The sequence below is a fragment of the Fukomys damarensis genome, unplaced genomic scaffold (genome assembly GCF_012274545.1).
Source record: "Fukomys damarensis isolate Sample0158 unplaced genomic scaffold, DMR_v1.0_HiC HiC_scaffold_7, whole genome shotgun sequence".
Lineage (NCBI taxonomy): Eukaryota > Metazoa > Chordata > Mammalia > Rodentia > Bathyergidae > Fukomys > Fukomys damarensis.
In genome coordinates, this window is record NW_022900919.1 from 27,799,739 (window position 1) to 27,816,622 (window position 16,884).

The 16,884-nt window shown below is 47.4% G+C and overlaps 1 protein-coding gene across 7 annotated transcripts in view; it reads right to left on the reverse strand.

The window, feature by feature from the left end:
* Cfap61 (cilia and flagella associated protein 61) overlaps positions 1–16,884 on the reverse strand; it is a 229,134-nt gene that overhangs the window by 4,066 nt on the left and 208,184 nt on the right. For 6 of the 7 annotated variants that reach the window (XM_010634190.3, XM_019208934.2, XM_010634189.3 and 3 more), the window contains one exon: positions 6,243–6,333. In XM_010634190.3, the coding sequence (XP_010632492.2) occupies positions 6,243–6,333 (91 nt within the window). Of the gene's footprint in view, positions 1–6,242; positions 6,334–13,876; positions 13,953–16,884 lie in introns of all 7 variants that reach the window. The other variant, XM_010634192.3, reaches the window with a different exon arrangement.

Sequence of the window (16,884 nt, forward strand, 5' to 3'; positions counted from 1 at the left end):
TCTCTCTCTCTCTCTCTCTCTCTCTCTCTCTCTCTCTCTCTCTCTCTCTCTCTCTCTTTTCGGATAAATGTTTATCCAGGTCTTTGCCCCTTTTAAATCAGAGTTTTTGTTTTCTTGTTATTGAGTTGAGCTCCTTAAATAGTTTGGCCATTAGCTCCTTATCAAATGTGTGATTTGCAAATATTTTCCTCCGATATGCAGGTTGTCTATTCCCTTTGCTGTGTAGGAGCTTCTGAATTTGATGTAGATCCACTTCTTTATTTTTCTTTTTGTTGCCGTGCTTTTGGTTTCATACCTAAGATATTACTGCCAAAACCAATGTCAAGGAGTTCTCCCACTGTGTTTTCCTGTAGGGCTTCTGGAGATCCAGGCAGGGATACTTTAGATGGAATCGATGTCCTTGGCAGGGTGTGCTGAGGGGCAACCTTGTCCTTCTGCATGAACCCAATTTTCCCAACATATCTAGTGAGGAGCCTGTCCTTCCCTATCGTGTCAAAAGTCAGCTGCCTGTGAAATGTGTTGGTTCATCTTCGGGCTCTGTCCTGACCTGATGTCGCTGTGCCTGCATCACAATGGGGCCACACTGCTTGGGTTGCTGCATCTTTGTGGTGCATTGGGAAGTCAGGCACAGTGGTACCTCTGTGCACCAACTTGATTCTTTCCACAATTCTAGTCACAAACTGAGTTGGGCAAGAACTGAACCAAATTCCATGGTTAGGTACAATTTGGACTTTATGGGGATATTTGATTCAGTTCTCATCCAATTTGGTTTGTGACCAGAACCCTAGAAGGAATCATTTGTGAACTGAGGCACTGCTGAACTTTCGAAGCTTCCAGCTTCACTTTTGTTTTTTGGTTTTTTAAAAAATTTCCCTAGTAGGGGTCTTTCGTGGTCTCACACACATTTTAGAATTATTTTTCTATTTCTGTGAAAAATGTCTTTGGAATTTTGACAGAGATACACAATCTGTAGATTGCTTGGAAAATTTTATAGTATGAAGTCTTTCAATCTGAACAGAATATCTTTCTGTTGACTTCTGTCATCTGTAATCTCTCGAATCAAAACATTTTTTTCTGAACAAGGGTTTATTTTATTCCATCCATGGCTTAAAGAGGACTCCAGGGTGTTCCCTCAAAGCCACTGGGCCCTCCAGCTCCAATTCTGCTTAAAAAAAAAAAAGAGCTTTCAAGCAAATCCTGTGTGGCCAGGTGGCTGTGGTCCTCTCGATGGCCTCACCTCCTCATCTGGAAAGTCACAGGGCTGGGTCTGCATGGGCAGAGGTGTGTGTACAGCTTCAGGGTTCAGGTTCTTCCCCAGAACAGTGGCTTCCCTGGCATGCAGAAGAGGGTGGGGTCGCAGTGCTGGCTGTGTCCTCTCTGGATGCTTGGAGCCCTGCACTTCTCCTGGCCATACTGTAAATGGAGTCACCTGAAATAGGAGCCCAGAAACATAAGGGGCAGGAGGCCCCAGGTGCACAGTGGCCACACCATCAACAGTGGCCCCACTGTAGGGGACAGTTCTGAAGGTCGGGCCCCACAGTGGTGGGGAATAAGGAGCTCACCACGCAGAACAGTGTTGACTGGCCTTGTGGCCACATGGGGAAGGTGGTTCTGGAGCGTGGGCTGCAGAGGGACAGGAGGGGCTGGAGGCTGGAAGAGAGGGGTCCTCATGGTGCCCAACACCACAGAAGCAGAAGCAAGGTCTGTGGGACCCCTGGCACCTGCTCACCTCAAATCAGTTTCAGTACTTGAATCTCTTGACTCCTTGGTAAAGGACTCTAAGACATCTTCTAAGTTATTGTAAACGGGGTTGTTTTCCTAATTTCTTTTTTCAGATGATCATTATTAGTGTATGGATACACTGGTTGGCTTTGCATGTTCATTTTTTTGTCCCACAGTTTTTCTAAGTTGTGTGTACGTAAGTGTGTGTGTGTTGCCCCAGCTCTCACTTTTACAGTTTTTAGTTTTCTTTAAATATGATCACGTGTCATCAGCAAACTTTTTTCTTTCCCATTTGGATGCATTTTATTGCTTTTTCTTGCCTAATTGCTTTGGTGAGGATTTCCAGTACTGTATTTAACAGAAGCGGGAAGAGTGGGCATCCTGGTCTTGTTCCTGGTCTTAGAGGAAATGCTTAAGATTTTTACCACTGGTATGATGTTACCTGAGAGCTTGTCATGGTTATTTCTTCTGTATCATTATTTATTGAGAGTTTTTTAATCATAAAAGGAGATTCATTCTGTCAAATGCTTCCACTTCATTTAGTGAGATGACCACACAGATTTTGTCCTTCTGGAATAAAGTTTTGAGGTTCATACATTGTGTAGAACACAGCAGTAATTCATTTCTTTTTCAGAGCTCAGTACTATTCCATTGCATGAACCTGCAGACTACTTTTGTACAGCCATTGATTGACTGATGGACATGTGGGTTGTTTCCTGATGTGCAAGTATTCATTTGAATACCTCTTTCAGTTCTTTTGGATATATACCCAGGATCGCAGTGGTTGGGCTATCCGGTAACTTTCTGTGTAACTTATTGTGAAGCCATCAAACTATTTTCCATGGCAGCTGTACAAGTCCACATGTCCATAGCACTTATGCAAGGTTCCATTTTTCCACATCCCCACTAACAAGGATTTCTTTCTTTTATTCTTGTTGTAACCATCCCAGTGGGTATGAAGTGACACTTGTGGTCCTGATTTTTATTTCTCTAATGACTGGAGATGTGCTTCTTTTCATGTAAAGGCCTTCCATTCACATTCATGTGAATGCCTTCTGTTCTGTTGATCTACACATCTGTGGCAGGCACACACAACCCTGTCTTGCCATTATTGCTTTGTAACAAGACTTGAATTCAGAGAGGGTGAGTCCTTTCAGCTTTCTTCTTTCCCCAAGATAGACGTGGCTGTTTGGAGCTCTCCGCATTTCCATGTGAACTCTGCTGTTTCTGTAAGGGATGTCTTGGGAGTTAGATAGGATTGTACTGTATCTGCAGATTGCTTTGGGTGGCCCTTCACTCTGAACAGTAGGAAGTCTGCAAGCCAGAAGGAGAGATGCCTTTCAAGTTCTTCTAGTTATCTGTAACTTCAGTTATGTGGAGTTTGTTTGTTTGTTTTTTGTTCCAGGGATTGAACTCAGGACCTTGTGCTTGTGAGGCAGGTGGTGGCACCACTGAGCTAAATCCTGGCCCTGCTTCAGTTATGTTTTGCAGTTTTTAGCACCTGGGTCATAAGTTGTCTTGAAAGGAGGGGAGGTATGCGAGGAGTTGGGCCGAGCTCAGGGAGCACTGGGTCTGGAACTCTGGTTCTGATTTCCACCTGCCCTGACCTCTTCACAGCCCAGGATGACTGGCAGGGACCTGCTGGGCCTGTGGCAGCCCTGACCCATGTGAGCTCCCCTTCACAGCCACTGCGTGGTCCCACACTGGGGGATCAAACAACTATCACTCAAGAATATTTGGAAAAAAGTCTGTCTCATCTGTATGCTATACACGTACAGACTCGTTCTTGTCATTATCCCATGAACAGTACAGCATATCAATTCTTTATTTAATTGAACTCGGTATCATAAGCAATCTCTAGATGATGTAAACTATGCAGAAGGCTGTGTAGCTTCTATGCACATGTGGCATTTCATGGCCCAGAAATACATTTTTTAAAAATGCTCAGCATTATCGGCCATTATAGAGATGCAAATTAAAACAATCTGGAGATGCCCCCTTACCCTAGAAGGAACGGCCATCAAGAAATCAAGTAATAACAAATGCTGGTGAGGCTGCAGGAAAAAGGAACGCTTCTATTGTTGGTGGAAATAGAAACTGGTACAACCACGTGGAAATCAGTATGGAGATTCCTCAAAAAAGCCAAAAGGAGAAATTCCATTTGAGCCAGCTATCCCCTTCCCGGTATCTTCCTCAACGAGTTACAGACACCATATTACGGTGGTGTACCGTACCCGAGTCGATAGCAGCACAATTCCTAACACACTAAATCTTGGAGAAAGTCTGTGTGTCCACCAACAGGTGATCGGATAAAGAAAACGTGGCATTTACACACAATGGAGCACTACTCTGCCATAAAGCAAGAGAAACTTGAGGATTTCATAGGTAAATGGTTGCAAGTTGAGAATATAGTGTTAAGTGCAATCATTCAGGCACGCAATTTAAGTATATTACTTATATGAGAAACCCAAAGTAGAGGACAAAACAAATTAGAGGGCAAAAAGGATAAAAGATAAAAGATAAAAGGAAACGGGGGGATCATTTTTTACAAATGGGAGGGGATCTAGGACATGGGGAGGAAAATGATGTAAAAAGAATTAAGACGTTATGTACATGCACCAAATACCCACAGTGAAAGCATTCATTATATATCTCAAACTTACTAATAAAAAAACAGATGTTGAAGACATAATAAAAAAATAAAACTGTAAAAAAAAGAAATTGAAAAGGGAAACATATACTTTTATATTTTACTTTCTTTTTTTTTTTGGTACTAGGGATTGAACTCGGGTCCTTGCGCTTGCAAGGCAGGCCACCAAACCACTGAACTAAATCCCCGGCCCTTATATTTTACTTTCAACAAAGGCCAATCAATAGCTTTTCCACAAACACAGCAAGTATTTTTTTAGACTAAAGACCAGCTAATGTGTCTAAATGTTTCTAGCCAAGTGCAGCAAATGAAATGTAAAATACACTGGAAAAAATACTCTATTTCCTGTAGGGATGGCGGATGTGTGGATGGTGGCATCCTTGGGAGTCTTGAGGGACCTGCGTGAACCTCTCAGTTTGAGCTATTTAGCAGCATCTGACTTTTGCATGTGGCTGTGGGGCCCCCATTTACCTGCTGGGTTTGACCTGTGGAAATCCTAAAGTGCCTCTTTGGCTCAGACTTTGAAGCTCTGCATTAGCCCAGGAGAAGCCCAGGAGTGGGGGCAACGAGGCCTACAGTTTGGCTCATCTGGCTCAGGACCTCGTTCTTACTGGGGATGAGGGAATCTTGGGTTTGAAGCTGTGGCCTTGTGCAGCTGTGTGACCCACGTGGGTTATTTAACATCTCTGAACCTGGTTTCTTCATGGTGAGGTCAGGATAGGGACAGCAAGACTGTCATCCACTGCAGGGCTCTGCTAGGGTCAAGCAAGGGTGCATGCTGCACCAGAATGCTTGGGGACTCCCTGGGGACAGGATCCTGTCTGTCCTCCACCCAGAGCTCATAACTGTGGGCAAGTAAAAGCAATGGGGGCAACGCAGGAGTTACCTATTGAGACATCAGGGTGAGGTGAGAGGTAACTGGGGCCAGGCCTGGTGTGTGAAAGGAGGCACACCCTAGGCCCAGCACCCGCCCTCTAATTTGCAGAGTTCCAGTTCTTGCTGAGCTTGAAGCCTTTGGGATACGGTATTGCTTTGAAAAAGAAGTGTCATTTATTTGTTTGTTTGTTTTTTCGTTTTTGAGACAGGATCTCACTTTGTAGTTGAGGCTGACCTGGAACTCACTATGTAGCCCAGGCTGGTCTCGAACTCACAGCGATCCTCCTGCCTCAGCCTCCTGAGTGCTGGGATTACAGGTGTGCGCCACCACACCTGGCGCAAGAAGTGTCATTTATAAAAGGAGTGTGTTCTAAACCAGGCATGGTGGTGTATACCTGTTGTCCCAGCACTCTGGGAGGCTGAGGCAGGAGGATCACAAATGTGAGCCCTCCTGGGCAATTTATTAACTTAGTGAGAGCCTCTCTCCAAATAAAAAATAGGAAAGGTTCTGGGGATGCAGCTCATTGACAAGGCCCTGAGACTGATTACTACTAGTACCATGGTGGGAAAAAACAAACATGAAGAAGTGTGTTTTGCCACAGGGATGAGTTCTCTTGACCTCTTCAAAACAACAGGTGCACAACATTGGGCCACTGCAGACAAACCAAAGGAATGACACCTTTGTGTCCCAGGGCAGGCACACACAGTGCACACCCAGTGTCCAGCCAGTGCTATTGGCTGGCTGTGACAATACTGCAACTTGGAAAGAGGGGGGAAAAAAAACTGGTGCACCCCGCAACACCTAAAAGGAATTTAAGTAAAATTGCCTTCCCCGAAATTTTATCAACATCCTATACTCCACAGTCTGTTTTCGGGACAGTTGGTTTAGAAAGTGAAGCCATAAAATGGGAATGGAGGGGTGAGGCCAAATGATCAACAGCAATCGACCGCTCTGATTTGCGAGGAACAACCGCGGTCCATTAATCACTCTCACCTGCTCTGAGGCCAGGACCTGGCGCAGCTCCTTCCTGAGGTCGATAAAGCGATCGTGGAGCAGAGCCATGCACCAGGGCTCCGTGAAGTAGCTGGTGGGGGAGGAAGAGGTGCAGTTAGCTGGCAACCCTCTCATTACCGCTAATAAAGTATTTACCTGCTTTTTTGCCTTGATAAATTACAGTTCTGGGCCCTCTGCAATCGTTTGCTCATAAAATGCCTCATGGAACAGCCTGGCCAATCAATTTTTTAAATGGATGTTCCTGATGTAAGGCCAGGTTCCATAATTACATTTAAAGTGCTTTAATTCAGAGCCGGGGCAAGACCCAGTGAAGAACCCTGATTTTATCAGAATTTAAAAGCCTGAAGACTTGTAAAGAACAGTGTCTCCATTATCTGCCCTCGTTTGAGAAAAGCAGATTGCAGGATTAGCTGAACTGCTGCATAAACAAATTAAATTTGGGTAGACAATAACACAAAGGTTGCTCATCATTAAGGTTTCTGGATGAATAATGGCCAGAAAAACAGGCCACCTCGGTGTCACAACATGGTCCTTGCACGGTTGTGCCGATGCTTAACCGCATCTGTTTTAGCGGGGCTGCTCTTTCGCTAACTTTTCACTGAAAGCTGAGTAAGTGAGAGCAACATGGCTGTCCCTCGTGGACAGGAGACCGCTGAGAATCTGGTGTGTTCTTGCAATAATATGGATCCTCTACGTCTTCTTTAATTTAGCGCTGGGTGCCTTGGAACAGGAAATTTAACTTCAGGGTCTGAGGCACTGTCCCTGATCTGGACACGAGTTGCTGTCCTATTGCTGATGGAGGCCACACATTAACACAGGGAAAGGAAAATCAGAGCCCTGTGCGGATGGGTTCCTTCTTTTTCCCAAGAGTTAAAGCCAAAGACAGAGGTAAAAGTCCCCAGAGGTCCCTGAGGCAAGAGAAGAGGGATGTTGTGATGAGGGTGTGTTAGGGTCAGCTGCCACTAGCTGGATCGGTAACTTCGTCCCCTATGCACTTGACCAGAATGGGATCTTGATTACTAACTTCCTGATTAATGGCTGCGTGGGGTCCGTCCAACTGTGAGCCCCACCAGTCCTACTCCCTGTGAAGTGCGGCAACACCAGGGACCAGGACAACATCACTGCCCCAAGGAGCTCACGGGCCTTGGGTGCACAGGAATAGGCAGCCTGTTAGGTGATGACGGGGGATGGGGTGTCAAGTGCTGGGGAAGAAGAGGCAGGAAGGGGTCTGACTGGGTCAGCCACAGAGTGAGCAGAGATCCAGGCGTGGGGAGAGCGTGGGCCCTGGGAATGCCTGGGGGTGCGGGGGAAGAGCAAGGCCAGACACACAGGGGCAGGCGGGTGCCTGCGCAGCTCAGGCGGGGGGATGGTGCTCCTCCAAAGAGAAGCTGGAGTTGGTTTCAGGAAGGTGGCGGACAGATGCAGTGTTCGCTCTGTGGTGTCCTGTGATGTTCGCTGAAGGAGTGGGGAACTGGGCTGCTCTTCACACACATGGAATATGACTCTGACAAATAAATGGGTGGCAAAACTCTGTAGCATGCCCCGAGGTGGCAGCGGTAAGAAAGGGGAGGTGTCTTTGTGAACAAATGGAAAGAGGTGTGGAAGTTGGGCTTCTGCTGAGCCCCATTGCCCGGAGGCCACAGTGCTGGACCACGCCTTGCGCCTGGGGGGAGTCTGACCTCCAGCCAGCTGCCTCAGGGTTAGTGCAGGGCGAGCTTCCCCGGGAGAGACGCTGTGGACGACACCGGGACAGCCTCCGCGACAGCAGCTTCCTGACCACGGCCATGCAGACAGCCTCGGTCTGGACGTCCTTGTCTCGTAGCACAGTTGGAACTGTGGGCCTCCACATCTTCACTCCTGAGAGCCAGTGGGCCTCTGGATCTCTGTCTCCCTCCACGGCTGAGGTGCCCCCAGCCTCTTAGGTATGGGGTCCACAGCCACCCCTTCATCTCGTCCTCTGCTTCTGCCCTGCACCAGTGCAGCTCCACGCAGACCACCCAGAGCCCGCACAGCTCTGCCCAGGTGACCCATGGGACACTCTTACCATCCACTTCACAGAGAGAGTTCTCAGGACTTCTTGTGGGGCCACACGGCTGCTGCCCTGAGCTACCAACCCTGTGCCCACAGCCTCGGAGGCCGGGGCCATGGAGCTCGACACAGGCTACTGCAGGAGCCAGTGGCCCTTAATCCTTCGAAAACACTTCCAAGTCCAAACAGGGCCTGGGTGGCCGGAGAGGAGGTCGGATGCTTCTGCGGAGCTTTCTCCGGCTGGTCTGCGACTCTCCGCTGTGGGAACCCCTGTACCCAGCAGAAGGGCGGCTTGCATCTGTTGACCCCTGTTCCTACCATGCTGTGTGATGCAGTTTGCAGACCTGGGAGACTCCCAGTTTTCTTCAGCTTATACTTTTACACTACCCGTCATCACCGGTGGAAAAACACGTGGGGATCTTGCCTAGAAGACAGCAGCCTCTAAGGCAAACTGTTGCTACCAGCATTCGCAGAATTCACTGTGAACAGCCATTTATGTGTGAAGTGTGATTAAAAAATACTGTGTATGCTTAAATCTAAGAAAAATTCATTACAGTAAAAGACACATTGCCACGTATCTACCTCGAAACCATCGCCCTCAAACTCATTCCATCATTCTCACCACTTTCTGCAGCCGTTCTGGAAATCCTATTTTGTGTCTTTTTGAGATATGATAATAATATGCAGGGAACACTGTTGCCTGGTGCCATCAAAAAGAAAGGCAGGCTCTTAAAAACATGACAAAGTGGGAAGGGTAGGGGAGAGAAATAAGGGAAGAGAAAAAAATATGAGAAAAGGAAAAAATGGAAAAAAGATATTTGGAAATAGGGAAGGGAGGAGGGGGTGAAGGGAGGGCAGGGAAATGGGAAAAAAAAAATGAGAACCAAGACCTGTCATGTAAAGGTACAAGATCCCAGTGATGAATGTAACTGTACTGTATACGTAAAATGTACCAATACACTCCATGAGGAAAAAAAAAACATGGCACCATATCCTCATCCACCTGTTTCATTGGATCTGGCAACGCACTGTGTGACTTCTGGCTCTTCCCCAAATCAAGAGAATCATGAAAGGTCAACATTTTGACCTCCTGGCCAGACAAAGGAACAAGCTGAATGCGAACAGGGCTGGCCTCAGCCACAGTGAACCCGGGTCTCAGGCCCACAAGCAGGATTCCCTTGGGGAGCAAATCTTAACCCAACCACAATCCCAGTCAGATGGCGTTGTGAACTGAACAAAACTGAGGAGGAAGGTGTCGATTCATAGGTGGATCACCTGCAGTTTCCTCCACGCCACTGGTTTGCGGTGTTCCGAGGCCCAGAGTAGGTGGGTGACAATCAGTGCCTCCGCAGGCCAGGGAGGTGCCGCTACTGGCATGGCTGGTCTCAGACACTGGGTAGTCCAGCAGGCCAGGAAAGGACAGTTTCCTTGAACCAAGAAATCTACTCAGTGGACAAGTCTTCTTGCAAAGTTCTTCCTCACTCCTCGAAGAATCCTCTCACTTTGGAGGTGGTTTTCCAGGTGCAACCTGGCTGTCCTTGGACCAGTGATGGGGATGATGACAGCTGCTTCCTGGGGTTTTGCTCTCTGCTGTGGTCCCGTCACTCCCCACACACAGCCCCGAGAGCTGAGCCTCCATCTGTAACTCACTCCATGGTTCCTGAGATCTTGTTTGCTTCTGGCAAAATAACTTCTTCAACTTTTTACGCTAATGGACTTTCATTCTAGATCTGTCTTAGGCTTACAGAAAACTTGAGCAGAAAGCGGATTTCCAGATATCCCACCTTCTTCTCATGGTTTTCCATTATTAACACCTGTTTCTGGGGTGCACTTTGCACTCGCCGGTCCATTGCCAATGGCACTATTAACTGGGAATGCATAAAGCACATTTCTGGTGCTGTGCATCCTGTGGGTTTTGCATAATGACTGTCCACTATCTGTGTCACATAGAAGTGTTTCGTCTGAGGAGCAGCTGGTAACAATTTTTTCCCACATTGTAAGTTGTCTCTTAGCTCTGTTGATGGTTTCTTTTGCAGTGCAGAAGCTTTTTAATAAGATGAGATCCCAGCTGTTGATTCTCTGTGCTAGTCCCCATGCTACTGAGGATTTGTTCATGAAGTCTTTTGCTATGCCAATGCCTTTGAGAATTCTGCCTAACTTATCTTCCAGCAAGTTTAGTGTTTTTTAAAAAAATATTTAGATCTTTAATTCACTTAGATTTTAGTTTAGTGCGTGGTGAAAGATAAGGGTTTAGATTTAATCTCTGGCAGTTTGAAATCCACTTTTTCCAGCACAGTTTATTAAAGAGGCTATCTTTCCTCCAGTGAGGATGGTTGGCTCTTTTACCAGCTGCTCCTCAGACAAAGGACTATTATCAAGAATATATAAAGAACTCAAAAAAAAATCAGCCCCCCCAAATATAAAGACCCGATTCAAAAATGGGCATCTGAAATGAACCGACATTTCTCAGACAAGAAATAAAAGCAGCAAAGAAATATATGAAAAAATGTTCCACATCACTGGTCATTGGAGAGATGCAGATGAAAACAACACTGAGACTCCACCTCACCCCAGAAAGAATGGCTGCTATCAAGAAATCAAATAGTAACAAAATGATGGCAGGGTTGTGGGGAGAAAGGAATCCTTCTCCATTGCTGGTTCGAGTGCAGATTGGTGCAACTACTATGGAAATCAATATGGAGATACCTCAAAGAGCTTGGACTAGAGGTTCCATTTGACCCAGCCATCCCTCTGCTGGGTATCTTTCCAAAAGAATTAAAACAATCATACCACAGTGATATATGTGCACCCATATTTATAGCAGCACAGCTTGTAATAGCTAAAACTTGGAAACAGCCCATATGCCCATCAGTTGGAGATTGGATGAAGAAGATGTAGTTTTTCTATGAAATGGAATACTACTCAGCCATAAAGAATGAGAAACTAGAGTCATTCATAGGAAAATGGATGCATATTGAGGCCATACTCTAAAGTGAAATAAATAAGACCCACATGTAAATACCAAATAGTTTCTCTGGTGTGAAAAACTGAAAGTGTAAATAAGACCCAAATGGTATAACTGACAATGTGAAATAGGAAGAAAAGGGCTAAAGGTGTAGGGGAAGTGGGAAGGGTAGGAGAAAGGAAATAGGGGAAAAGAAAAACTATGAGAAAAGGAAAAAATTGAAACAAAAAGTCTTTGTAAATAGGGTAGGGTGGAGGGGGTGAAGGGAGGGCAGGGTTTGGGGAAAAAATGGGAACCAAGACCTGTCATGTAAAGGTACAAGCTCCCAGTGATAAATGTAACTGTACTGTGTACTTAAAAAGTACCAGCAAATTCAATGAACAACAGCAAAAAAGAAGTGTCTCGTGTCCTAAGAACCGCTCTGTGCCCACCCTTTCACTCTCCTTTTCTCCTCCTCTGAACCCCTAGCAAATTAACTTTTTTCGGAAGTTGAATTCTATTAAAGAAAATAAAGGATATGTAACAATTTCAATAAAACAGTTTTAAAACACTGCACTTTCCAGTATTTATCTAGGAAATGTTCTCCCAAAATCAGAACACCGCCTGTCACACACACCGGTGGCTCCTACAGCAAACACACACGTGACCCAGCTCTGAGCTCCGGGTTCCCGTGGCGGCCGGCACAGCCATTTGGCCTTGGGGCCCATACTCCCTGCTTGGGAGCCGTGGCTTGGACCTGCTGCTCCTCCCCCTGTCCAAGGTGGGTGACAGCATTGGGGCTGGGGCCTCCTATGATCAGCCTAGAGCAGCAACAGGAAGCCCCATACCATTAACGTTCAGACAACTCTGAATTTAACCAAACTCATCACTGCACTGAATCACACAAAGATCATACTTTTTTTTTTTTTTTTTTTTGGTACCAAGGATCGAACTCAGATAGATCATATCTTTTGATATAAAGATTTTAGAAAAAAGTTTCACTCTAATAATAAAGTTTAGATCTACACCCCATGGAAGGCTCCTGTGCTTTTTGTTTCTGTCTTCTTCATGGGAAGAAAAGCGCCTTGCACATGATGTCACAGTTTAGATAGAAAACGTCCCCCATGTTCTGACGTGAATGGAAGCTGACTGGATCATGGGGTGCTAAACTCACTGGTGGATTCTTCCTTGGGTGAGTTCATCGCTGAATGTGCCATTAACCTCCAGGGCCTGGTTACAGGTGGTCACTGGGGCCACGGCTCCAAAGGATGGATTCTGGCCCTTGCTCCTCCCTTCTCTCTGCTTCCTGGCCACTGTGATGGGAGTGGCTTTGCTCTGCCATTCCCTTCCACCGTGCTGCTGCTGCCTTGAGACCAGCTGACCGCAGACTGGACGCACTGGAGACCGAGAGCCGAATAAACCACTCCTCTTTTAAGGGTAGGGAGTGGGGTATCTTGTCCCAGCCATGGGAAAGGGACTAAGACCTGGGCAAGAGTATTGTAGGTGGAGCTGGGCGTGGTGGCGCACACCTGGAATCCTAGCACTCGGGAGGCTGCGGCAGGAGGATCGCTGTGAGTGTGAGACCAGCTTGGGCTATGTACTGAGTTCCAGGTCGGCCTCCACTACATAGTGAGACCCTGTCTCAAAAAATAAAAGAGTATTGTAGGTGGAAAGTGCAACGAATACATCTTGCCTACCCATATCCTAGGAGCAGCACAGGGTGTTACACAGGGGTGGTTTCCATGACGATGGTGGGCTGTCCCACAGCTGCCCAGCACCCAGAGGGAAGATCAGACTGCAGATCACCAGCCCAGAAAAGGATCAAAACTCAAAGCTGGAAATATAGTTTCTACTGAGTGCTTTTTAGCATCATCACCCCCCCCCTAAAAAAATCATGAATTCAAGCATTGTATGTATGAGACTGAGTTTGCAGCTGAGGGGATTAAAGCTGGAAATATAGTTTCTACTGAGTGCTTTTTAGCATCATCACCCCCCCCCAAAAAAAATCATGAATTCAAGCATTGTATGTATGAGACTGAGTTTGCAGAGCTGAGGGGATGCTTTCTCATGGCCACAAAGTGCCCGGCACAATCAGCACCAGAGGTGAGGTTTGGGGAAATTTATATTTCTATAAATATTATAAATTTAAATTAAATAATAGAAAATATCAACCTTTTTCCCAATTCACATTCAGAAAAAAAATATGGAATCACTAAGAAATCTACATACTGGTTACTTAAGAAGATGGGCATGGTGGTGCACACCTGTAATTCTAGCACTTATGAGGCTGAGGTAGGGGGATGGTCATGAGTTCAAAGCCAGCCTGGGCTGCATTCTGAGCTCAAAGCCAGTCTAAAGTACCTAGCAAGACCCTGTCTCAAAAACAGAAAGTAAAACAAAACAGAAAGAAATCTTTGGGAGACATGGTTGGGTAAAGAACACAATGACCATGGATGAAAATGGTCTTCATTTAATTTAATTTGAGAGTTAAGTTTTAAACGACACTGTGCGGTTTAAAAACAAATCTTACACAGCCTTATGTTTCAGTTTGTGCCTTTAAAAGGAGTGAGATGTATCAAAGGGTACTACGTGCTTTACAATAGACGAGGAAAGGGAAACAGGACTGGGGCGACCAATTCACCTTTCTCATCTTCCTTCTCCTCCTCTTCCTGGTCCCCGTTCTTTCTATTTCCAGCCTTTCTCGGCCGTGGTGACTCCTGTGAAACAGACTTTCCTGAGCCCGTGGGCAGCGGGATCCTTTCCACATTTCCCCTTCCCCGCGGGTTGTTGCGGCACGCTGTAGTCCAGCTCCAAACCTCTCCCCAGTCCTTTGCTGCGGTGACGCTCAGGACGGAACCAAGCCAGAGAAGGCCTCATGGCAGCACGGGGCTCCCTGGCCTCTTTGCTTCTCCTTTAGGATGGTTCGAGGCATTTCATTCTCTTTCACAACGGGCCTTGCCCACCCATGCCAAGCCCGTCACGTCTGCCGGGTTTCCCTACTCTGAGCTCCCGGAAACCCTGGAGGCTTTGGGTGCCCTTCCCAGGCCGCTCCAGGATGGTCTGCACTGTGTCGCTGTGGAGACGCTTTGCTCTCGGCTTCCTTGGCTTACTCATTTCTCTCGTGACCCTATGGTCACCATGTGCCCTTCCACCCTGTCACTCTCCGGGCCCTGTCATGAATTCAGTGTCCTGCCACGCTTTGAGGGCACAGCCTTCACCTCTGCCCTGCAGCTGACTTTTCAGTGGCTTCTGTGACTCTGTGGATATCATAAGAAAAGCCATCTACACAGCTGTGATAACCGTGACGCACAAGGACTCAGGTCCTAAAGAGGACTAAGGTCCCCCATCACTTTTCCAAACATACCCTTTGTTAGAAATGCTGGGTAAGGCCAGCTCGCGGGACTGAATTAGCTGTTTCCGGTCGATATGGCCCAATCATTAGGCGATTGATTACACGTCGCTGAGCTCACCTCCTCAGTCGGTCCAGCTGCTTTATCGACAGGTGTGTGGATACTGGTGGCCTTTGATGAGCAACAGACACTGGCCAAGTTGCAAGCCAAGAAAAACAGACCAACTAACAGCAAGACCATTAGACTTAAGAGGTGGAGGGGTCCCTTTCCCTTAAAGGCCTGCATCATACCCCAAGGCCGAGGCCTTCCAGTGGATGGCGGGAGAGCCGAGCGGGAAGGACTGCAGTTCACGGCCCCAAAATCCCACCCGGAACTGCTGAAGTTCACCAAGCGGGGTGGTGGGGAAACATTTTTTCAAAAAAAAAATTTTTTTAAAGGAAAAACATTCTAATTTCCTTTTGGTGTGATAACAGCCTGATTTTGCTTTGGGGGCGCTTAAGAGCCACCTGCTGCCTTTTCTCCTTTTAGGGACTGCAGCCCAGGTGGCCTGCTAGGTCGCAGAGGAGGATGCTCTTCTGGGGCCGCATCTGCTGCAGGCTCCCCGGAGGCTTCCCCGGAGGCTTCCAGGTGATGGAGCGGCGCTGCACGGCATGCTGTCCTCTGAGCAGCCTGCCACCTGCCTGTGCCGCCTTACTGTTTGCTGGGCAGAGAGGAAGAAGGACAAACGCCGCTGCAGCAGAGACGTCTTGGCTTTGCCCTGTGGTGTGTCTGGAGTTGGGACTTCGGGTCTTTTCTCAGAAAACAGATTAGGCAATGCTGGCGATTATCTTTATGTGGGAGGTTTGGTTCCATGGCTGGGGCTGCCCATTACCCCCCTGGCATAGTTGGTATTGTTCCTCCACGAGAGCAGCAGCAGGCATCTGGTGTGCCACATCCAAGGTTCGGGTGAGATGGAGGCAGGTTTGTAAATGCACTGTCTTTCTTTTTTTCTTCGGGTACTGGGGATGGCACTCAGAACCTTGCACTTGTGAGGTAGGCACGGTGCCACTGAACTAAATCCCCCGCCTCTTATAAATGCATTTTCTAAAATCACCTTGCCTCATGTCCTCTTTTCCACACTTGTGTGCTAGAAACTCTGAAACTATGCTCTGTCTTCCTTTCTTCTCATCATCTTTATTTTGAATGCTCATTTTCCTCTGGTTCTCTCTCCTCTGCTGCCTCACTCTACCCATCTGTGCACCATATGTGTTGTTCTCCCGTGAAGACTTACTGCCCCACCCATTCCTCAGTGCCTCCCAGAGTTCCTCACTTCGGTGGCTGCAAAATGGCGAGGAAGGGGAAGCCCTGGGGAGCCATTCTTTGCCATCAGTCAATTGCCTCTTGCATAAGTGCCATGCTGAGGTGTACTGCACACCTGTGGAGCGTGGTGGGCAAGTTGGCACAGCTACGGCAATGCCTGGCAAGAGGGCTGCAGAGGGCAGAACCCCAGGAAGGCTGAGGCAAGAGGGTCCTGTGGCTGAGAATGGGACTAGGGTCTCCTGATCTGTTACCCCAGGATGCCACATAGCATGAACAGACATGGCCCTGACATTCTATGTCTACCTGCCCCCTCCCAAAGACTGAAATAGAAGCCTGACTATATACTATTCCTGGAGTCTAACTTGAGTTGCCAGAATCTGTATCTAACTGATTCCTCATACTACTTGGAGGCACATCTAGAAAAGTAAGACTGATAATTTTGAAAGCAACACCAAGGAATTGTTTGATAACCAGCTGTGACTATCACCCGTTACACAGATGACAGGATAATAAGTATGCTCTGAGCATCACTTGGCTGTGGTTTCAGGGTCTAGACTTGAGCTCAGGGGATGACAAGTGTTCACTGCTCCATGGAAAAATGGCTCAGGATGCATGGGCACTGGGACCCAAATGCCACCCTGAGGCAGCAGCCGGCTGCTGTGGCTTGAATGTCTCTTGTGCCCCAGCAGAGCTCATACTGAGGTTGGTATGTCCCCGGGGTGGCAGTGGAGAGTGGTTACACCAGCTGCTGCGTGGGCAGGCTTCCGCCCAGGGAGCCAACCGAGTGCCTGCGTCTCTGCTCGCCACCCTCAAGCATGCTCCTACCCTGTGTCTCCAGCCACCATGGTGTCCTTCCTCACCTCAGTAGTTGTGCAGGTGCTAGTACCTTACTCTTATACTTTCCACCTCCAGGCCAGGGATTTAGCTCAATGGACCCGCTGCCTGCCTCGCAAATGCAAGGTCCCCAGTTCACTCTTTTTTTTTTTTTTTTTTTTTTTTT